Below are 23,921 nucleotides of genomic sequence, written 5' to 3'. Positions count from 1 at the left end.
GCTTCGTTAATCTATCCGTCTGTCGCCGGGTAAAATACTGTACTTGAATGTCAACATAGAAAGACATATAAAACGCAGGTGAAGGGCGATGCATATATTGACAATATCTAGACAATAAACAGCGCTCTCGGAAAGTATTCAGACCCATTCCATTTTTCAACATTTTGTTACGTTACAGCCTTATTCTAAAATATATTAAATAAATAAAAATTCTCACCAATCTACACACAATACCCCATAATGACAAAGCAAAAACATGTTTTTAGAAATGTTTGCAAATGTATTAGAAATAAAAAACAGAAATACCTTATTCACATAAGTATTCAGACTCTTTGCTATGAGACTTGAAATTGAGCTCGGGTGCATCCTGTTTCCATTGATCATCCTTGATGTTTCTACAACTTGATTGGAGTCCACCTGTGGTAAATTAAATTGATTGGACATGATTTGGAAAGGCACACTCCTGTCTATATAAGATCCCACAGTTGACAGTGCATGTCAGAGCAAAAACCAAGCCGTGAGGTCGAAAGAATTGTCCGTAGAGCTCCGAGACCGGATTGTGTCGAGGCACAGATCTGGGGAAGCGTACCAAAAAATTTCTGCAGCATTGAAGGTCCCCAAGAACACAGTGGCCTCCGCCATTCTTAAATGGAAGAAGTTTGGAACCACCAAAACTCTTCCTTGAGCTGGCCACCCGGCCAAACTGAGCAATCGGGGGAGAAGGGCCTTGGTCAGTGAGGTGACCAAGAACCCGATGGTCACTCTGACAGAGCTCCAGAGTTCCTCTGTAGAGATGGGAGAACCTTCCAGAAGGACAAGCATCTCGGCAGCACTCCACCAATCAGGCCTTTATGGTAGAGTGGCCAGACGGAAGCCACTCCTCAGTAAAAGGCACATGACAGCCCACCTGGAGTTTGCCACCTACAGGACACTCAGACCATGAGAAACAAGATTATCTGGTCTGATGAAACCAAGATTGAACTCTTTGGCCTGAATGCCAAGCGTCACGTCTGGAGGAAACCTGGCACAATCCCTACGGTGAAGCATCGTGGTGCTAGCATCATGTTCTGGGGATGTTTTTCAGCAGCAGGGACTGGGAGACCAGTCAGGTTCGAGGGAAATATGAACGGAGCAAAGTACAGAGAGATACTTGATGAAAACCTGCTCCAGAGCGCTCAGGACCTCAGACTGGGGTGAAGGTTCACCTTCCAACAGGACAACGACCCAAAGCACACAGCCAAGACAAGGCAGGGGTGGCTTCAGGACAACTCTCTGAATGTCCTTGAGTGGCCCAGCCAGATCCCGGACTTGGTCACCTCCCTTACCAAGGCCCTTCTCCCCTATTTGACCTAGATAGTTTGGGTGTAGACCTTACCGTGAAATGCTTACTTACAAGCCCTTAACGAATAATGCAGTTTTAAGAAAAATAAGAGTTAAGAAATGATTTACTAAATAAACTTAAGTAGAAAATATAATAAAATGTAACACAATAAAATAACAATAACGTGGCTATATACAGGGGGTACTGGTACCGAGTCAATGTGTGGGGGTACAGGTTAGTACATGTTACATACATGTTAATACATGTTACATACAGGTTAATACATGTTACATACAGGTTAGTACATGTTACATACAGGTTAGTACATGTTACATACAGGTTAGTACATGTTACATACAGGTTAGTACATGTTACATACAGGTTAGTATGTGTTACATACATGTTAGTACATGTTACATACAGGTTAGTACATGTTACATACATGTTAGTACATGTTACATACAGGTTAGTACATGTTACATACAGGTTAGTACATGTTACATACAGGTTAGTACATGTTACATACAGGTTAGTACATGTTACATACATGTTAGTACATGTTACATACATGTTAGGACATGTTACATACAGGTTAGTACATGTTGCATACATGTTAGTACATGTTACATACAGGTTAGTACAGGTTAGTACATGTTACATACAATTTAGTACATGCTACATTCAGGTTAGTACATGTTACATACAAGTTAGTACATGCTACATTCAGGTTAGTACATGTTACATACAGGTTAGTACATGTAGGTTGGCTACGTGTGCCTTTACATTTGTTTTATGTAAAGTCGTTCTATCATTGGGTTGTTATTGTCTATTAATGTTCTGCCTTACGTCATGTTTCATGTTTTGTGTGGACCCCAGGAAGAGTATCTGCTGCTTTGCAACAGCTAATTGGGATTCTAATAAAATACCAAATACCAAAAAAAATTAAAAAAAGATTGAACATCTCTGGAGAGACCTAAAAATAGCTGTGCAGCAACGCTCCCCATCCGACCTGACAGAGCTTGAGAGGATCTGCAGAGAAGAATGGGAGAAACTCCCCAAATACAGGTGTGTCAAGCTTGTAGCGTCATACCCAAGAAGACTCAAGGCTGTAATCGCTGCCAAAGGTGCTTCAACAAAATTCGGAGTAAATGGTCTGAAAACTTATGTAAATGTGATATTTCAGTATTTATTTTTTATACATTTGCAAGAAAAACATCTAAAAACCTGTTTTTGCTTTGTCGGGTATTGTGTGTAGATTGATGAGAGACATACATTATTTTATTTTATTATTATTTAAGGCTGTAATGTAACCACATGCCCTGTATAGACAATATCTAGACAATATCTACCTCTCAAAACATGAACATAACACAGTACAGCTGTAGAGGTTATTCCTGAAGAGCGCTGTGCGGCGATAATGGGCTGCTGTATATGGATATTGAAGAGCGCTGTGCGGCGATAATGGGCTGCTGTATATGGATATTGAAGAGCGCTGTGCGGCGATAATGGGCTGCTGTATATGGATATTGAAGAGCGCTGTGCGGCGATAATGGGCTGCTGTATATGGATATTGAAGAGCGCTGTGCGGCGATAATGGGCTGCTGTATATGGATATTGAAGAGCGCTGTGCGGCGATAATGGGCTGCTGTATATGGATATTGAAGAGCGCTGTGCGGCGATAATGGGCTGCTGTATATGGATATTGAAGAGCGCTGTGCGGCGATAATGGGCTGCTGTATATGGATATTGAAGAGCGCTGTGCGGCGATAATGGGCTGCTGTATATGGATATTGAAGAGCGCTGTGCGGCGATAATGGGCTGCTGTATATGGATATTGAAGAGCGCTGTGCGGCGATAATGGGCTGCTGTATATGGATATTGAAGAGCGCTGTGCGGCGATAATGGGCTGCTGTATATGGATATTGAAGAGCGCTGTGCGGCGATAATGGGCTGCTGTATATGGATATTGAAGAGCGCTGTGCGGCGATAATGGGCTGCTGTATATGGATATTGAAGAGCGCTGTGCGGCGATAATGGGCTGCTGTATATGGATATTGAAGAGCGCTGTGCGGCGATAATGGGCTGCTGTATATGGATATTGAAGAGCGCTGTGCGGCGATAATGGGCTGCTGTATATGGATATTGAAGAGCGCTGTGCGGCGATAATGGGCTGCTGTATATGGATATTGAAGAGCGCTGTGCGGCGATAATGGGCTGCTGTATATGGATATTGAAGAGCGCTGTGCGGCGATAATGGGCTGCTGTATATGGATATTGAAGAGCGCTGTGCGGCGATAATGGGCTGCTGTATATGGATATTGAAGAGCGCTGTGCGGCGATAATGGGCTGCTGTATATGGATATTGAAGAGCGCTGTGCGGCGATAATGGGCTGCTGTATATGGATATTGAAGAGCGCTGTGCGGCAATTCTGTTCTGCAATCTGAAAGGTTTTTTTCTTTACTTAAATCTATATTGTTGAATGCTCAAGGCCGCAAAACCAAAGGCAGAATCAAGTGCTTGCTTTTGACTGTCTCTGCTTTCATACCCGTGTGTGTTGTGACTCCTGTGTCCTTCAAGGCTAGTGTGGGCGTGTATGTGTTTGTGGGTTTAAAAATAAAATTATACTTACAACCCACCAGAGCTGCAATTAATACCCAGCAGTGAGGAGTGAACCCAGAGGAAGAAAAAAACAGAGCTGAAATTCCACCTGTTAATAAAATCAGACTCATAAAACGTACAACTGGATACAACTAGAGTACTCAGGGTGAAACAGGCACACTCACCCAGCCGGATGGGCAGGCTGATCAGGAAGCAGTCCCAATCAGACATTACCTGGAGGAGAAAGAGAGATAGACCTTTCTTTACCTTCATTAGTGATGCAATGGTTATGCCCCCCCCCCCCCACCCCTTCTCTCTCCTCTCCTCCCATCTCATCAAAAACACTACTCCAGTGCTGTAAAAGGAAGGGGATGCATAGAGTTGTCCATTATGTTAATAACAGCTCCCAGCTTCTCTACACTGAGGGTGGATGGGTGTATGTGTGATTAAGTGTGTGGAGCTCGCAGTGTAAGTGTGTGTGTGTGTGTGTGCGTGTGTGTGTGTGTGGATGGATGGTGCGTGTACGCACTGCCTATTGACTTGTTGACTTGTAGTGCATGTAGCTCGTATTGACTTGCAATGCTTTGCTTGGGACAGGGCTTCCTTGTAGATTGTTATTCTTTTTAGATTTTAGTTTCTCACCCTCTCTCCTCCTCTCCCTCTCTCCTCTCCTCTCCCTCTCTCCTCCTCTCAGCTGGAGATGGACAGAGTGTCCAGATGGACTCCATTAAGTCAGGCTTCGTGGGTTCCCAGGTGGAGCTGCGTTGTATCTTCGTTAACTCCAACCCCCCGGTCAAGATCTCTCAGGTCACATGGCAGAAGTTCCTGAACGGCACCAAACAGAACGTGGCCATCGCCAACCCCTCGCTGGGGGTGTCCGTGCTCCCGCCCTTCAAGGAGAGGGTAACCTTCAAGCAGCCGGCGGTCCGTCACCGCACCCCGTCTCTGGAGGATACCACCATCATCTTCTCCAACCTGAGGCTATCTGATGAGGCCGCATACATTTGCGAGTACACCACCTTCCCTGCTGGGAACCGAGAGAACATGGTCAACCTCACTGTGTTTGGTAAGGACTAGTTAACACAATATCAATCTCATTGTCTTTGGTAAGGACTAGTTAACACAATATCAACCTCATTGTCTTTGGTAAGGACTAGTTAACACAATATCAATCTCATTGTCTTTGGTAAGGACTAGTTAACACTATATAAACCTCATTGTCTTTGGTAAGGACTAGTTAACACAATATCAATCTCATTGTCTTTGGTAAGGACTAGTTAACACAATATCAACCTCACTGTCTTTGGTAAGGACTAGTTAAAAAAATATCAACCTCATTGTCTTTCATAAGGACTAGTTAACACAATATCAACATCATTGTCTTCGGTAAGGACTAGTTAACACAACATACACCTCATTGTATTTGGTAAGGACTAGTTAACACTATATCAACCTCATTGTCTTTGGTAAGGACTAGTTAACACAATATCAATCTCATTGTCTTTGGTAAGGACTAGTTAACACTATATCAACCTCATTGTCTTTTGTAAGGACTAGTTAACACTATATCAACCTCATTGTCTTCGGTAAGGACTAGTTAACACAATATTAACCTCATTGTCTTTGGTAAGGACTAGTTAACACAATATTAACCACATTGTATTTGGTAAGGACAAACATCACCATATTTGGTAAGGACTAGTTAACACAATATGAACCTCATTGTCTTCTATAAGGACTAGTTAACACAATATGAACCTCATTGTCTTCTATAAGGACTAGTTAACACAATATTAACCTCATTGTCTTTGGTAAGGACTAGTTAACACAATATAAACCTAATTGTCTTTGGTAAGGACTAGTTAACACAATATGAATCTCATTGTCTTTGGTAAGGACAAACATCACATTATTTGGTAATAACTAGTTAACACAATATTAACCTCATTGTCTTTGGTAAGGACTATTTAACACAATATACACCTCATTGTCTTTGGTAAGGACTAGTTAACACAATATGAACCTCATTGTCTTCTATAAGGACTAGTTAACACAATATTAACCTCATTGTCTTTGGTAAGGTCTAATTAACACAATATTAACCACATTGTATTTGGTAAGGACAAACATCACATTATTTGGTAAGAACTAGTTAACACAATATGAACCTCATTGTCTTCTATAAGGACTAGTTAACACAATATTAACCTCATTGTCTTTGGTAAGGACTAGTTAACACAATATAAACCTAATTGTCTTTGGTAAGGACAAACATCACATTATTTGGTAAGGACTAGGTAACACAATATTAACTTAATTGCCTGTGGTAAGGACTAGTTAACACAACATTAACCTCATTGTCTTCTGTAAGGACTAGTTAACATGATATACACGTCATTGTCGTTGGTAAGGACTAGTTAACACAATATAAACATAATTGTCTTTGGTAAGGACTAGTTAACACAACATTAACCTCATTGTCTTCTGTAAGGACTAGTTAACATGATATACACCTCATTGTCTTTGGTAAGGACTAGTTAACACAATATAAACATAATTGTCTTTGGTAAGGACTAGTTAACACTATATCAACCTCATTGTCTTTGGTAAGGACTAGTTAACACTATATCAACCTCATTGTCTTTGGTAAGGACAAACATCACATTATTTGGTAAGAACTATTTAACACACTATCAACCTCATTGTCTTTGGTAAGAACTAGTTAACACAATATGAACCTCATTGTCTTTGGTAAGGACTAGTTAACACAATATAAACATCATTGTCTTTGGTAAGGACTAGTTAACACTATATCAACCTCATTGTCTTTGGTAAGGACAAACATCACATTATTTGGTAAGAACTAGTTAACACAATATGAACCTCATTGTCTTTGGTAAGGACTAGTTAACACAATACCAATCCCATTGTATTTAGTAAGGACTAGTTAACACAATATGAACCTCATTGTTTTTGTTAAGGACTAGTTAACACTATATCAACCTCATTGTATTTTGTAAGAACTAGTTAACACAATATGAACCTCATTGTCTTTGGTAAGGACAAGTTAACACAATATGAACCTCATTGTCTTTGGTAAGGACTAGTTAACACAATATGAACCTCATTGTCTTTGGTAAGGACTAGTTAACACAATATCAACCTCATTGTCTTTGGTAAGGACAAACATCACATTATTTGGTAAGAACTAGTTAACACAATATCAACCCCATTGTCTTTGGTAAGAACTAGTTAACACAATATAAACCTCATTGTCTTTGGTAAGGAATTGCTTGTCACAACACAATATCACACTAATGGACATTTTATTCATAACTAAATGTTACAGCAATGTGAGATAATGGAGAGGTGACAAAAGAAAGACCCTTTACTGACAAAAATAAGGACACTCAACTTTGGATGGTGAAGTGTGTATTCATGAGGTCACTATAACCTTGAAAACATGTCAGGCCACTCAGCCAGGCTGTGTTTCTGTGAAGGTGTTGGAGATGTGATATATTATATTCATATAGATTAACCCAAGAAGGAACACTCAGTCAAAAAGCACACAGCCATATTGCTTTCATGCAACCAGAGAACGTAGAAATAAATAAATATACAAGCAGCTGAAAGAGAAATCAATAAAGCCATTTGGTTGATGTTGTGATTCTGCCCCACAATGCCTTTCTGATGATGTAGTAATACGGAAAGAAAAAGCCATATCTCAGACTGGCCAATAAAAAGAAAAGATTAAGATGGGCAGTCTGAGATATGGCTTTTTCTTTCCAACTCTGCCTAGAAGGTCAGCATCCCGGAGTCGCCTCTTCACTGTTGACGTTGAGACTGGTGTTTTGTGGGTTCTATTTAATGAAGCTGCCAGTTGAGGACCTGTGAGGTGCCTGTTTCTCAAATTAGACACTCTAATGTATTTGTCCTCTTGCTCAGTTGTGCACCGGGGCCTCCCACTCCTTTTTCTATTCTGGTTAGAGCCAGTTTGCGCTGTTCTGTGAAGGGATTAGTACACAGCGTTGTACGAGATCTTCTGTTTCTTGGCAAGTTCTCGCATGAAATAGCCTTCATTTCTCAGAACAAGAATAGACTGACGAGTTTGAAAAGAAAGTTATTTTTTTCTGGCCATTTTGAGCCTGTAATCGAACCCACAATTGCTGATGCTCCAGATACTCAACTAGTCTCAAGAAGGCCAGTTTTATTGTTTCTTTAATCAGCACAACAGTTTTCAGCTGTGCTAACATAATTGCAAAAGGGTTTTCTAATGATCAATCAGCCTTTTAAAATGATAAACTTGGATTAGCAAACCCAACGTGCCACTGGAACACAGGACTGATGGTTGCTGATAATGGGCCTATGTACACCAATGTAGATATTCCATAAAAAATCTGCCGTTTCCAGCTAAAATAGCCATTTACAACGTTAATAATGTCTACACTGTATATCTGATCAATTTGATGTTATTTTAATGGACAAAAAAATTGCTTTTCTTTCGAAAACAAGGACATTTCTAAGTGACCCCAAACTTTGGAATGGTAGTGTATATAAATGTGTTATATTTCCTTCTAGACTTTTATTAAAAACCTATTCCACCCTTTAATCACTTTCCTTATGTGTTGTTTGTTTATATGATCTTATAGTACGAAATATGTTTACATTTTGCAATGATTTTTTGCTTTTTTCAATTGCTTCTTCTTGGTGTCAAAATTACCCCTGCTGATAATCCTTATTAGTAGCTTGAGGGTCAATCACCTTCATTGTTTGTTTGTTTGTTTGTTTACATTTAGTCTTTCTCTTCCTTCCAGCGCGACCTCTGACCCGAATGACCTTGACTACGCCCACCATCGTGGCCCGCCCCCAGAAGCGTAAGATGACCGTGGCGACCTGCCTCTCGGCCAATGGGAAGCCTCAGAGTGTGATCAAATGGGACACGCGGCTTAAGGGCGAGGCCACATTCCAGGAGACGCAGAACAGCAACGGCACGGTGACCGTCCGCAGTAACTATGTGGTCGTGCCGAGCAGGGAGACACACAAACAGAAACTCACCTGCATCGTAACCTACCGCAACGAGAGGATTACCGACAGTGTCGTGCTCAACGTGCAGTGTGAGTTATCACCGTTATTTTCATGTCAATCAATCAATCAATCAATCAATCAAACTTTATTGTCCCAGAGGGATATTTGGTTTGTAAGCAGCAGGGGTAACATAATCCAAGAGTTAACACACTAGCCACAAAACACAGAACATCTTGACCTTTATTTAACCTTTATTTAACCATGTAGTCCCATTGAGGTTAGAAGACCTCTTTATTTAACCATGTAGTCCCATTCAGGTCAGAAGACCACTTTATTTAACCATGTAGTCCCATTGAGGTTAGAAGACCTCTTTATTTAACCATGTAGTCCCATTGAGATCAGAAGACCTCTTTATTTAACCATGTAGTCCCATTGAGGTTAGAAGACCTCTTTATTTAACCATGTAGTCCCATTGAGGTTAGAAGACCTCTTTATTTAACCATGTAGTCCCATTGAGGTTAGAAGACCTCTTTATTTAACCATGTAGTCCCATTGAGATCAGAAGACCTCTTTATTTAACCATGTAGTCCCATTCAGGTTAGAAGACTTCTTTATTTAACCATGTAGTCCCATTGAGGTTAGAAGACCTCTTTATTTAACCATGTAGTCCCATTGAGATCAGAAGACCTCTTTATTTAACCATGTAGTCCCATTGAGGTTAGAATACCTCTTTATTTAACCATGTAGTCCCATTGAGATCAGAAGACCTCTTTATTTAACCATGTAGTCCCATTGAGATCAGAAGACCTCTTTATTTAACCATGTAGTCCCATTGAGGTTAGAAGACCTCTTTATTTAACCATGTAGTCCCATTGAGGTTAGAAGACCTCTTTATTTAACCATGTAGTCCCATTGAGGTTAGAAGACCTCTTTATTTAACCATGTAGTCCCATTGAGATCAGAAGACCTCTTTATTTAACCATGTAGTCCCATTGAGGTTAGAAGACCTCTTTATTTAACCATGTAGTCCCATTGAGGTTAGAAGACCTCTTTATTTAACCATGTAGTCCCATTGAGATCAGAATACCTCTTTAGTTATCCATGTAGTCCCATTGAGGTTAGAAGACCTCTTTATTTAACCATGTAGTCCCATTGAGATCAGAAGACCTCTTTATTTAACCATGTAGTCCCATTGAGGTTAGAAGACCTCTTTATTTAACCATGTAGTCCCATTGAGGTTAGAAGACCTCTTTATTTAACCATGTAGTCCCATTGAGATCAGAATACCTCTTTAGTTATCCATGTAGTCCCATTGAGGTTAGAAGACCTCTTTATTTAACCATGTAGTCCCATTCAGGTCAGAAGACCTCTTTATTTAACCATGTAGTCCCATTGAGATCAGAAGACCTCTTTATTTAACCATGTAGTCCCATTGAGATCAGAATACCTCTTTATTTAACCATGTAGTCCCATTGAGATCAGAATACCTCTTTATTTAACCATGTAGTCCCATTGAGGTTAGAATACCTCTTTATTTAACCATGTAGTCCCATTGAGGTTAGAATACCTCTTTATTTAACCATGTAGTCCCATTGAGGTTAGAAGACCTCTTTATTTAACCATGTAGTCCCATTGAGGTTAGAAGACCTCTTTATTTAACCATGTAGTCCCATTGAGGTTAGAAGACCTCTTTATTTAACCATGTAGTCCCATTGAGGTTAGAAGACCTCTTTATTTAACTATGTAGTCCCATTGAGATCAGAAGACCTCTTTATTTAACCATGTAGTCCCATTGAGGTTAGAATACCTCTTTATTTAACCATGTAGTCCCATTGAGGTTAGAATACCTCTTTATTTAACCATGTAGTCCCATTGAGGTTAGAAGACCTCTTTATTTAACCATGTAGTCCCATTGAGGTTAGAAGACCTCTTTATTTAACCATGTAGTCCCATTGAGATCAGAAGACCTCTTTATTTAACCATGTAGTCCCATTGAGGTTAGAAGACCTCTTTATTTAACCATGTAGTCCCATTGAGGTTAGAAGACCTCGTTATTTAACCATGTAGTCCCATTGAGGTTAGAAGACCTCTTTATTTAACCATGTAGTCCCATTGAGGTTAGAAGACCTCGTTATTTAACCATGTAGTCCCATTCAGGTCAGAAGACCACTTTCCCAAGGGAGAGCTGATCTTAAATGCACTTTACACAAGGTCACTCACATCACATCAACACATCAGCACACTTCACTAAGAGAAACACATTGTAAATAGCTTCTATCAGAGTCCAAAATGTGTACGCTTATGCCAAAGACAGTACAGCATGACGATAGGCTAAAACCACTTCTCCAGTAGAAACCCCCGATCACGCATGAATTAATGGGTCATCTGAAACGGCACCCAGAGCTGGTCTGGTCAAAAGTAGTGCACTAAATAGGGAATAGGGTCTCATTTGGGACGTATAGCATTTAGCTACTATTTGTACCGTTCACTGTTCTGTTCTGTTCTGCAGTTTGGTATAGTAGCATAGTGAAATAGGACTTCCTGTCATAACACAGTCACTGTTTTCCATCAGCGCCGACCGTCGGCTAATCAGCCGGCTACAGAGTCCTTTTCATTTAAAAGTTTCAATCCGCTAGTCGGTCGAGCCCTCTCCTGCTAGAATGAACGATATGCATCTTCTATCAATCTATTGATAGGACAGGTGATTACAGGGAAACGCAATCTGCTGTCTGTCCCGCCTCCTGGTACAATTTGTGTGCGATGTGGTTGGTTGCAGTCAAATTTTTTAACAAGGAGGAGGGAGAGAGAGCATGATACTCGTGAATTTGCACATCCCATGTAATATAGTTGGTAACAATGAGTCAATCCACGACTTAGCCGAATTATCGTTTCCTGGCACATTAATTTATTGTGTGTGCCGTTAGCGATGATGCTAATGAAAACCGTATTCTGATAGATGGAACAGGTTTCCGAAAAACCTTCTAAATTCAATGTTAACTACAAAGTAGCCTATGCCTACCTGATAGAATGATATGATTATTATTTTCATCAATCCAGTGGGTATTTGTTTTCCAAACTCTACCATCACATGTGCGCTACAAAAACACGCTAAACAACAGCCTCTTTCTAGGTGTGCATTAAAGGGTAACTTCACCCAACAATCTAAATTAATCAGAATTTTCAAAAGTCAGGATGTGGTTAAAGCCTTTTTGTGGACTTAGAACATCCAATGTTTAGTTAAAAAAGAGAAACCTAAATAAAATGGGAAAAACTAAAAGGAGAAACGGAATGTTGGAAAGAACAAAACAGAATGTTGGAAAGAACAAAACGGAATGTTGGAAAGAACAAAATGGAATCAGGCAAAAAATATATTTTATAGGGCCCTAACTAGTAATATTTTTGAATTAATTTAGGCTATGTAAAATCAATAAGAAATAATACATAAGACTGATAACTCTTTTTTAATGTTATTTATTTACCTTTGTTTTTTAAAATGTGGGCTATTTACTTTTGGGTCAAGTTGGCTGGATGTCCTTTGGGTGGTGGACCATTCTTGATGCACACGGGAAACTGTTGAGCATGAAAAACCCAGCAGCGTTGCAGATCTTGACACAAACCGGTGTGCCTGGCACCTACTACCATACCCAGTTCAAAGGCACTTCAATATTTTGTCTTGCCCATTCACCCTCTCAATGGCACACATACACAATCCATGTCTCAATTGTCTAAAGGCTTAACAATCCTTCTTTAGCCTGTCTCCTCTCCTTTATTTAAACTGATAGAAAATGATTTAATAAGTGACATCAATAAGGGATCATAGCTTCACCTGGATAGTCTATGTCATGAAAAGAGCAGGTGGTAATGTTTTGTACACTCAGTGTATATATATACACTGCTCAAAAAAAGAAAGGGAACACTTAAACAACACAATGTAACTCCAAGTCAATCACAATTCTGTGAAATCAAACTGTCCACTTAGGAAGCAACACTGATTGACAATAAATGGCACATGCTGTTGTGCAAATGGAATAGACAACAGGTGGAAATTATAGGCAATTAGCAAGACACCCCCAATAAAGGACTGGTTTTGCAGGTGGTGACCACAGACCACTTCTCAGTTCCTATGCTTCCTGGCTGATGTTTTGGTCACTTTTGAATGCTGGCGGTGCTTTCACTCTAGTGGTAGCATGAGACGGAGTCTACAACCCACACAAGTGGCTCAGGTAGTGCAGCTCATCCAGGATGGCACATCAATGCGAGCTGTGGCAAGAAGGTTTGCTGTGTGTGAGCATGGAGGCGCTACCAGGAGACAGGCCAGTACATCAGGAGACGTGGAGGAGGCTGTAGGAGGGCAACAACCCAGCAGCAGGACTACTACCTCCGCCTTTGTGCAAGGAGGAGCAGGAGGAGCACTGCCAGAGCCCTGCAAAATGACCTCCAGCAGGCCACAAATGTGCATGTGTCTGCTCAAACGGTCAGAAACAGACTCCATGAGCATGGTATGAGGGCCCGACGTCCACAGGTGGGGGTTGTGCTTACAGCCCAACACCGTGCAGGACGTTTGGCGTTTGCCAGAGAACACCAAGATTGGCAAATTTGCCACTGGCGCCCTGTGCTCTTCACAGATTAAAGCAGGTTCACACTGAGCACATGTGACAGACGTGACAGAGTCTGGAGACGCCGTGGAGAACGTTCTGCTGCCTGCAACATCCTCCAGCATGACCGGTTTGGCGGTGGGTCAGTCATGGTGTGGGGTGGCATTTCTTTGGGGGGCCGCACAGCCCTCCATGTGCTCGCCAGAGGTAGCCTGACTGCCATTAGGTACCGAGATGAGATCCTCAGACCCCTTGTGAGACCATATGCTGGTGCGGTTGGCCCTGGGTTCCTCCTAATGCAAGACAATGCTAGACCTCATGTGGCTGGAGTGTGTCAGCAGTTCCTGCAAGAGGAAGGCATTGATGCTATGGACTGGCCCGCCCGTTCCCCAGACCTGAATCCAATTGAGCACATCTGGGACATCATGTCTCGCTCCATCCACCAACGCCACGTTGCACCACAGACTGTCCAGGAGTTGGCGGATGTTTTAGTCCAGGTCTGGGAGGAGATCCCTCAGGAGAACATCCGCCAGCTCATCAGGAGCATGCCCAGGCGTTGTAGGGAGGTCATACAGGCACGTGGAGGCCACACACACTACTGAGCCTCATTTTGACTTGTTTTAAGGACATTACATCAAAGTTGGATCAGCCTGTAGTGTGGTTTTCCACTTTTAATTTTGAGGGTGACTCCAAATCCAGACCTCCATGGGTTGATACATTTGATTTCCATTGATAATTTTTGTGTGATTTTGTTGTCTGCACATTCAACTATGTAAAGAAAAAAGTATTTAATAAGATTATTTCATTCATTCAGATCTAGGATGTGTTATTTTAGTGTTCCCTTAATTTTTTTGAGCAGTGTATATATATATATATATATGCCATCTAGAAGACGTTTTGATCCAAAGTGATACATACATTTTACATATGGGTATTTGCTGTGTATTTCGGATGGAATCAAGGCATTAGAATAGAGCTACTAAAGTAAAAAAAAAAAAATGGAACCCTTGTGGGGCAAGCCCACCCGGACCCCCGTCGGGGGTGCCTGGCTAGCTACTTTATCTATATGATTGGCTACTCTATGTACTTGCGGACAACACTGAATACACTCTGTCTACATTGTGAATGGGCTGCTGAAATCATGTTAACGCTGTACCATTCAGGTCGACCCTATAGGACCAATCAGACAATACTAATCTGACACCATCTCTCCCCCTGACAGATGAACCAGAGGTGAAGATTGAGGGCTTCGATGGTAACTGGTACCTGAACCGTCAGGACGTCAGCCTCACCTGCAACGCTGACGCTAACCCCCCTGTCACCGTCTACCAGTGGAAACTGTAAGTGTAAAACCCTCCTTCACAGGGCCATTCATATAGATAAAGTAGCTGGGTGTAGGGACTGATCAGAGCCTGAAGGTACGGAGGTGCCGTTCCCCTCACGGCTCCATAGGCAAGCACCATGGTCTTGTAACAGATGCGAGCTTCAACTGGAAGCCAGTGGAGTGTGCGGAGGAGCGGGGTGACGTGAGAGAACTTGGGAAGGTTGAACACCAGACGGGCTGCAGCATTCTGGATAAGTTGCAGGGGTTTAACTTTTACTTAACTTTTTTTTATTTTCTTAAAACTGCATTGTTGGTTAAGGGCTGTAATGTCTACACCTGTTGTATACGGCACATGTGGCAAATACAATTTCATTTGATTTGTTTGAAAGCTTCTCCACAATCAACAGCACAAAGGCTCAAACAGCAGTGTAGTAGTGCACTATTTAGGGAATAGGGTACCATTCTCTGGTCTAAAGTAGTGCACTATTTAGGGAATAGGGTACTATTCTCTGGTCTAAAGTAGTGCACTATATAGGGAATATGGTACCATTCTCTGGTCTAAAGTAGTGCACTATATAGGGAATAGGGTGCCATTCTCTGGTCTAAAGTAGTGCACTATATAGGGAATAGGGTGCCATTCTCTGGTCAAAAGTAGTGCACTATTTAGTGAATAGGGTGCTATTTGGGGCACATCCTTAGTTACTATTAGTGCCTCCATTCTCTGCTCTGTTCTGCTCTGCTCTGCTCTGCTCTGTTCTGCTCTGCTCTGCTCTGTTCTGCTCTGCTCTGCTCTGTTCTGCTCTGCTCTGTTCTGTTCTGCTCTGCTCTGTTCTGCTCTGCTCTGTTCTGCTCTGTTCTGCTCTGTTCTGCTCTGCTCTGTTCTGCTCTGCTCTGCTTTGTTCTGCTCTGCTCTGTTCTGCTCTGCTCTGCTCTGTTCTGCTCTGCTCTGCTCTGCTCTGCTCTGCTCTGCTCTGTTCTGCAGGTGGTATAATAACATAGTGCTGTAGGACATCAAACCATTCACTGTTGTCCTTTCATAACATCAATTGCTGGAAGCATGAAGTGTAGCTTACACACATTATCCAAAACCCTGTTCAAGACTTAAATACTCAATGCAATTTACTGCTACAATGAAGCTGCCACAAAGTTGGGAATTTATAATAAATTGTGTTATATGAGAGGTCTGGTAAACCTGATTTATTCCACTTTAGTTGTCCAATATGGGTTTTAAAAGCATAAGTCATGCCATAAATCTATCAAGATAACTGAGTCCCTACTTCCTCTTTCTCTGTCTTCATCTACCATTCATTCATGCATCTCAGTGTAAAGATGATGATAAGGCTTGAGATGGAGGCCTAGGCACAATGGGCTATTAAGAACAACTGCCAACCCTTTTATCTACATCTATCTATCTAATTAGTTGATGGCGAATGATACCATTTGGCCCTCTAGACAACTGCAATGCAAACACGGTAAAAAAGCAATATAGCATTGCTTTGTTAATCCACCCAGTCTCTCTACCCTCATACAGGGAGATGTCTCAGTCTCTACCCTCATACAGGTAGATGTCTCAGTCTCTACCATCATACAGGTAGATGTCTCAGTCTCTCTACCCTCATACAGGGAGATGTATCAGTCTCTACCCACATACAGGTAGATGTCTCAGTCTCTACCCTCATACAGGTAGATGTATCAGTCTCTACCCTCATACAGGTAGATGTCTCAGTCTCTACCCTCATACAGGTAGATGTATCAGTCTCTACCCTCATACAGGTAGATGTATCAGTCTCTACCCTCATACAGGTAGATGTCTCAGTCTCTACCCTCATACAGGTAGATGTCTCAGTCTATACCCTCATACAGGTAGATGTATCAGTCTCTACCCTCATACAGGTAGATGTCTCAGTCTCTCTACCCTCATGCAGGTAAGAGGCAGGGTGAGAGATGGGGAATGTTATTTCTGTTTGTGTTTCTTTCAGATGGGATTGTAAAAACACAGCTTTGTCATCAGTAGCATAGAGAGAGAGGATATGCAATGCTTTTGGAAAGTATTCAGACCTTGACTTTTTCCACATTTTGTTATGTTACAGCCTTATTCTAAACTGGATTAAATAAATAAAACGTCCTCAGTCCGAGCTGGCCGCCCGGCCAAACTGAGCAATCAGGGGAGAAGGGCCTTGGTCAGGGAGGTGACCAAGAACCCAATGGGCACTCTGACAGAGCTCTAGAGTTCCTCTGTTGAGATGGGAGAACCTTCCAGAAGGACAACCATCTCTGCAGCGCTCCACCAATTAGGCCTTTATGGTAGAATGGCCAGGCGGAAGCCACTCTTCAGTAACTACCAATTGGATACCACGGAATTGGGGAGAAAAAGGGGGGTAAAATACCAACAAAAAATACAGGTGTGCCAAGCTTGTAGTGTCATACCCAAGAAGACTCAAGGCTGTAATGACTGCCAAATGTGCTTCAACAAAGTACTGAGTAAAGGGTATGAATACTTATGTAAATGTAATATTTCAGATTGTTTTCTTTTACATTAGCAAAAATGTATAAAAGAAAACAGTTTTTGCTTTGTCATTATGGGGTAAAAAACAATTTCATCAATTTTAGAACAAAATGTGGAAAAAGTCAAGGGGTCTGAATACTTTCCGAATGCACTGTATATGATCAAATACAAATCTTAGAATCAACTTTTAAAGACTACCAGAACCCACTGGATTCTCCAATTACATTTAATGAACTACAGGACAAAATACAAATCCTCCAACCCAAAAAGGCCTGTGGTGTTGATGGTATCCTAAATGAAATGATAAAATATACAGACCACAAATTCCAATGGGCTATTCTTAAACTCTTTAACATCATCCTCAGCTCTGGCCTCTTCCCCAATATTTGGAACCAAGGACTGATCACCCCAATCCACAAAAAAACAAATTTGACCCCAATAACTACAGTGGGATATGCGTCAACAGCATCCTTGGGAAAATGATCTGCATTATCATTAACTGCAGACTCATACATTTCCTCAGTGAAAAAACAATGTACTGAGCAAGTGTCAAATAGTTTGTTTCCCAAATTACTGTACCACAGACCACGTATTCACCCTGCACACCCTAATTGACAAACAAACAAAACAAAAGAAAAGTCTTCTCATGCTTTGTTGATTTTAAATAAGCTTTTGACTCAATTTGACATGAGGGTCTGCTATACAAATTGATGGAAAGTGGTGTTGAGAGAAAAACATACAACATTATAAAATCCATGTACACAAACAGCAAGTGTGCATTTAAAATGTGCAAAAAACACACACATTTATTTCCACAGGGCCGTGGGGTGAGACAGGGATACAGCTTAAGCCCCATCCTCTTCAACATATATATATATATATATATATATATATATATATATATATATATATATATATATATATATATATATATATATATATATATATATATCAACAAATTGGTGAGGGCACTACAACATTCTGCAGCACCCGGCCTCACCCTACTAGAATCTGAAGTCAAATGTCTACTGTTTGCTGATGACCTGGTGCTTCTGTCACCAACCAAGGAGGGCCTACAGCAGCACCTAGATCTTCTGCACAGATTCTGTCAGACCTGGGCCCTGACAGTAAATCTCAGTATGACAAAAATAATGGTGTTCCAAAAAAGGTCCAGTTGCCAGGACCACAAATACAAATTCCATCTAGACACTGTTGCCCTAGAGCACACAAAAAACTATACATACCTCGGCCTAAACATCAGCGCCACAAAGGTAACTTCCACAAAGCTGTGAACGATCTGAGAGACAAATCAAGAAGGGCCTTCTACGCCCTCAAAAGTAACATAACATTTGACATACCAATTAGGTTCTGGCTAAAAATACTTGAATCAGTTATGGAACCCATTGCCCTTTATGGTTGTGAGGTCTGGAATTCACAAAATGTGACAAACACCGAATTTAGACTCTGCATGCAGAATTCTGCAAATGTATCCTCTGTGTACAACGTAAAACACCAAATAATATAATATATAAAATGATATATAATATGATAATATAATAATATAATATTTAGCAGACGCTTTTATCCAAAGCGACTTACATGCATGCATACATTTTTGTGTATGGGTGGTCCCGGGGATCGAACCCACTACCCTGGCGTTACAAGCGCCGTGCTCTACCAGCTGAGCTACAGAGGACCACCCATTCTGCAGAGCAGAAACTAGGCCGATACGCGCTAATTATCAAAATCCAGAAAAGAGCCGTTAAATTCTAAAACCACTTAAAAGGAAGCGATTCACAAACCTTCTGCCGTAGGCAGACTTGGCTCTCAAGAGAAGACAGGCTATGTGCACACTGCCCACAAAATGAGGTGGAAACTGAGCTGCACTTCCTAACCTCCTGCCAAATGTATGAACATATTTACATTTTTGTAATTTAGCAGACACTCTTATCCATCATACTGCCCCCCCGTGGGTATCGAACCCACAACCCTGCTCTACCAACTGAGCACATATTTCCCTCAGATTACACCCACAAAGAATTTGAAAACAAATCACATTTTGATAAACTCCTATATATATATTGGGTGAAAAACCACAGTGTGCCATCACAGCAGCAAGATGTATGACCTGTTGCCACAAGAAAAGGGCAACCAGTGAAGAACAAACACCATTGTAAATACATCCCATGTTAATGTTGATTTATTTTCCCATTTGTAATGTAACTATTTGCACATCATTACAACACTGTATATATACATAATATGACATTTGAAATGTCTTTATTCTTTTGGAACTTCTGAGTGTAATGTTTACTGTTAATATTTATTGTTTATTTCACTTTTGTTTACTATCTACTTCACTTGCTTTGGCAATGTTAACACACGTTTCCCATGCCAATAAAGCCCTTAAATTGAAGAGAGAGAGAGAGAGAGAGAGAGAGCGAGAGAGAGAGAGAGAGAGAGAGAGAGAGAGAGAGAGAGAGAGAGAGAGACGGATGCTAGAGGAGAGTTTTTGCTTCAGTTGAAGTGGTGGAGCCATGGATTAGGCCTGCATACCTAAGAACTGACATCAGTACTATTCAACTGAAACACATACACACAGCAGTATGTTGAGAGGAAGTAATATATATATTTAAAGAGGACATATTAACATGTTATTTTTCCAAGGCCCCTAGCTAGGGGCACCTCACACTTAACAATGCTAGGTTTGATCCACTCTAACTACTCCTGTTTTGGTTGGCCATGCGTATGCAAACAATAGCCTAACTGCAGTCCAAAAATCGGCAAAACACAATTATAATGTACCAACGTCCTCATCCTTTCTATACTCTGACTTGCTTATTCATTATATTATTTTGTTCTGGTTTGTTAGTTCTATACACCTGTCCTCTCTGGCTCTCCGTAGTACAAAACTTTTGATAACAGAGGACCTTAGCCTTGTCACCAACCATCTATATATGTGTTTAAAAGGAGAGCATTAAACAGCGAAATGGAGAGATAAATGTAGCAATTTGCCCCTGTAATTGTTCACTGAAGGCTGGGAAAGGGAATGTGTCAACGCACTGTGAGTGGATTGGGATTAATAGGCCATTGTATCTCCCTCACTGTAGTACCACAACTGGGTATTCACGATAGAGGGATGGAGAGAGGGAGGGAGGGAGGGAGGGAGGGAGAGGGAGGGAGGGAGAGAGAGGGAGAGAGAGGGAGAGAGAGAGAGATAGAGAGGGAGAGAGAGAGAGAGGGGGGGGGAGAGAGAGAGAGAGAGAGAGAGAGAGAGAGAGGAGAGGGAGAGAGAGAGATGAGAGAGAGAGAGAGAGAGAGAGAGAGAGAGAGAGAGAGAGAGAGAGAGAGAGAGAGAGAGAGAGGGATAGAGAGAGAGAGAGAGAGAGAGAGAGAGAGGGAGAGGGAGAGAGACTGAGAGAGAGAGAGAGAGAGAGAGAGAGAGAGAGAGAGAGAGAGAGAGAGAGAGAGAGAGAGAGATAGAGAGAGAGAGAGAGAGAGAGAGAGAGAGAGAGAGACAGAGAGAGAGAGAGAGAGAGACAGAGACAGAGAGAGAGAGAGAGAGAGAGAGGGAGAGAGAGAGAGAGAGAGAGAGAGAGAGAGGGAGAGAGGGAGAGATGGAGAGAGAGAGAGAGAGAGAGATGGAGAGAGAGAGAGAGAGAGAGAGAGAGGGAGAGAGATAGAGAGAGGGAGAGGGAGAGATAGAGAGAGAGATAGAGAGAGAGGGAGAGGTAGACTGAGAGAGAGAGAGAGGGAGAGTGATAGAGAGAGAGATGTGTATAGACGAGGGGGCAGGCTGGGTGACAGATAGGAGGGGACATTGCTTCGGTAGAACAATACTCTAAATATGTTGTGAAGTTTCCCCTGGGCTGCTAGATTAGCACAAGGCTGGGAGGAACACACACACCCACACACAGACACACACACAGAGACATACAGACATATTCCTTCACCCAGACATCTCCAGACAACATGATACAGTTAGTGATTCTGAATCATCAGTCTTTCTCCGCTGGCCTTTCAACCCTGCAGTCTATCAACCCTGTATTCTGTCAACCCTGTAGTCTGTCAACACTGTAGTCTGTCAACCCTGTAGTCTATCAAATCAAAAAATAAAATAGCCACATGCGCCGAATAAAACAGTTGTAGACATTACAGTGAAATGCTTACTTACAGCCCTTAACCAACAATGCATTTATTTTTTATAAAAAAAGTAAAATAAAACAACAACAAAAAAGTGTTGAGAAAAAAAGAGCAGAAGTAAAATAAAATAACAGTAGGGAGGCTATATACAGGGGGGTACCGGTGCAGAGTCAATGTGCGGGGGCACCAGCTAGTTGAGGTAGTTGAAGTAATATGTACATGTGGGTGGAGTTAAAGTGACTATGCATAAATAATTAACAGAGTAGCAGCAGCGTAAAAAGATGGGGTGGGGGGTAGTGCAAATAGTCCGGGTAGCCATGATTAGCTGTTCAGGAATCTTATGGCTTGGGGATAGAAGCTGTTGAGAAGTCTTTTGGAACTAGACTTGGCGCTCCGGTACCACTTGCCGTGCGGTAGCAGAGAGAACAGTCTATGACTAGGGTGGTTGGAGTCTTTGACAATTTTGAGGGCCTTCCTCTGACACCGCCTGGTATAGAGGTCCTGGATGGCAGGAAGCTTGGCCCCAGTGATGTACTGGGCCATATGCACTACCCTCTGTAGTGCCTTGCGGTCGGAGGCCAAGCAGTTGCCATACCAGGCGGTGATGCAACCAGTCAGGATGCTCTCGATGGTGCAGCTGTAGAACTTTTTGAGGATCTGAGGACCCATGCCAAATCTTTTCAGTCTCCTGAGGGGGAATAGGCTTTGTCGTGCCCTCTTCACGACTGTTTTGGTGTGTTTGGACCATGATAGTTTGTTGGTGATGTGGACACCAAGGAACTTGAAGCTCTCAACCTGTTCCACTACAGCCCCGTCGATGAGAATTGGGGCGTGCTCAGTCCTCTTCTTTTTCCTGTAGTCCACAATCATCTCCTTTGTCTTTGTCACGTTGAGCGAGAGGTTGTTATCCTGGCACCACACGGCCAGGTCTCTGACCTCATCCCTATAGGCTGTCTCATCGTTGTTGGTGATCAGGCTCTCTTGGCTTAGTGATGAGCTTTGAGGGCACTGTGGTGTTGAACGCTGAGTCAATGAATAGCATTCTCACATAGGCGTTCCTCTTACCACTGTTGTGTCGTCGGCAAACTTAATGATGGTGTTGGAGTCGTGCCTGGCCATGCACCCCTGAGGGGCCCCCGTGTTGAGGATCAGCGTGGCGGATGTGTTGTTACCTACCCTTACCACCTGGGGGAGGCCCGTTAGGAAGTCCAGGATCCAGTTGCAGAGGGAGGTGTTTAGTCCCAGGATCCTTAGCTTAGTGATGAGCTTTGAGGGCACTATGGTGTTGAACGCTGAGTCAATGAATAGCATTCTCACATAGGTGTTCCTCTTGTCCAGGTGGGAAAGGGCAGTGTGGAGTGCAATAGAGATTGCATCATCTGTGGATCTGTTGGGACGGTATGCAAATTGGAGTGGGTCTAGGGTTTCTGGGATAATGGTGTTGATGTGAGCCATGACCAGCCTTTCAAAGCACTTCATGGCTACAGATGTCAGTGCTACGGGTCGGTAGTCATTTAGGCAGGTTATCTTAGTGTCCTTGGGCACAGGGACTATGGTGGTCTGCTTGAAACATGTTGGTATTACATACTCAGTCAGGGACATGTTGAAAATGTTGGTGAAGATACTTGCCAGTTGGTCAGCACTTGCTCGGAGTACACGTCCTGGTAATCCGTCTGGCCCTGCGGCCTTGTGAATATTGACCTGCTTAAAAGTCTTACTCACATCAGCTACGGAGAGCATGATCACATAGTCATCCGGAACAGCTGGTGCTGTCATGCATGATTCAGTGTTGCTTGCCTCGAAGCGAGCATAGAAGTGGTTCAGCTCATCTGGTAGGCTTGTGTCACTGGGCAGCTCACGGCTGTGCTTCTCTTTGTAGTCTGTAATAGTTTTCAAGCCCTGCCACATCCAGTGTGTATCAGAGCCGGTGTAGTACGATTCAATCTTAGTCCTGTATTGACTCTTTGCCTGTTTGATGGTTCGTCGGAGGGCATAGCGGGATTTCTTATAAGCATCCGGGTTAGAGTCCCGCTCCTTGAAAGCGGCAGCTCTACCCTTTAGCTCAGTGCGGATGTTGCCTGTAATCCATGGCTTCTGGTTTGGGTATGTACGTACAGTCACTGTGGGGACGACGTCATCGATGCACTTATTGATGAAGCCAGTGACTGATGTGGTGTACTCCTCAATGCTATCTGAATAATCCCGGAACATGTTCCAGTCTGTGCTAGCAAAACAGTCCTGTAGCTTAGCATCTGCGTCATCTGACCACTTTTTTATTAACCGAGTCACTGGTGCTTCCTGCTTTAGTTTTTGCTTATAAGCAGGAATCAGGAGGATAGAGTTATGGTCAGATTTGCCAAATGGAGGACGAGGGAGAGCTTTGTATGCATCTCTGTGTGTGGAGTAAA

At 42.2% G+C, this 23,921-nt stretch overlaps 1 protein-coding gene across 1 annotated transcript in view; it reads left to right on the top strand.

Annotated features, from left to right (window-relative positions):
- Positions 1-4,619: 4,619 nt before the first annotated feature.
- LOC311121054 (nectin 1b-like) overlaps positions 4,620-23,921 on the top strand; it is a gene marked incomplete at its 3' end in the record, with an annotated part of 24,739 nt that continues 5,437 nt past the window's right edge. Inside the window, exons 1-3 of the mRNA XM_084195592.1 lie at positions 4,620-4,986; positions 8,735-9,034; positions 14,763-14,880. Of these exons, the coding sequence (XP_084051718.1) occupies positions 4,638-4,986; positions 8,735-9,034; positions 14,763-14,880 (767 nt within the window). The 5' untranslated portion in view covers positions 4,620-4,637. The remainder of the gene's footprint in view (positions 4,987-8,734; positions 9,035-14,762; positions 14,881-23,921) is intronic.

The sequence above is a fragment of the Coregonus lavaretus genome (assembly GCF_964263955.1).
Source record: "Coregonus lavaretus genome assembly, contig: HAP1_SCAFFOLD_2842, whole genome shotgun sequence".
In the NCBI taxonomy this organism is placed as follows: Eukaryota; Metazoa; Chordata; class Actinopteri; order Salmoniformes; family Salmonidae; genus Coregonus; species Coregonus lavaretus.
The sequence above is the reverse complement of the archived record's forward strand: the minus strand, read 5'-3'. Positions and strand labels throughout refer to the sequence as shown.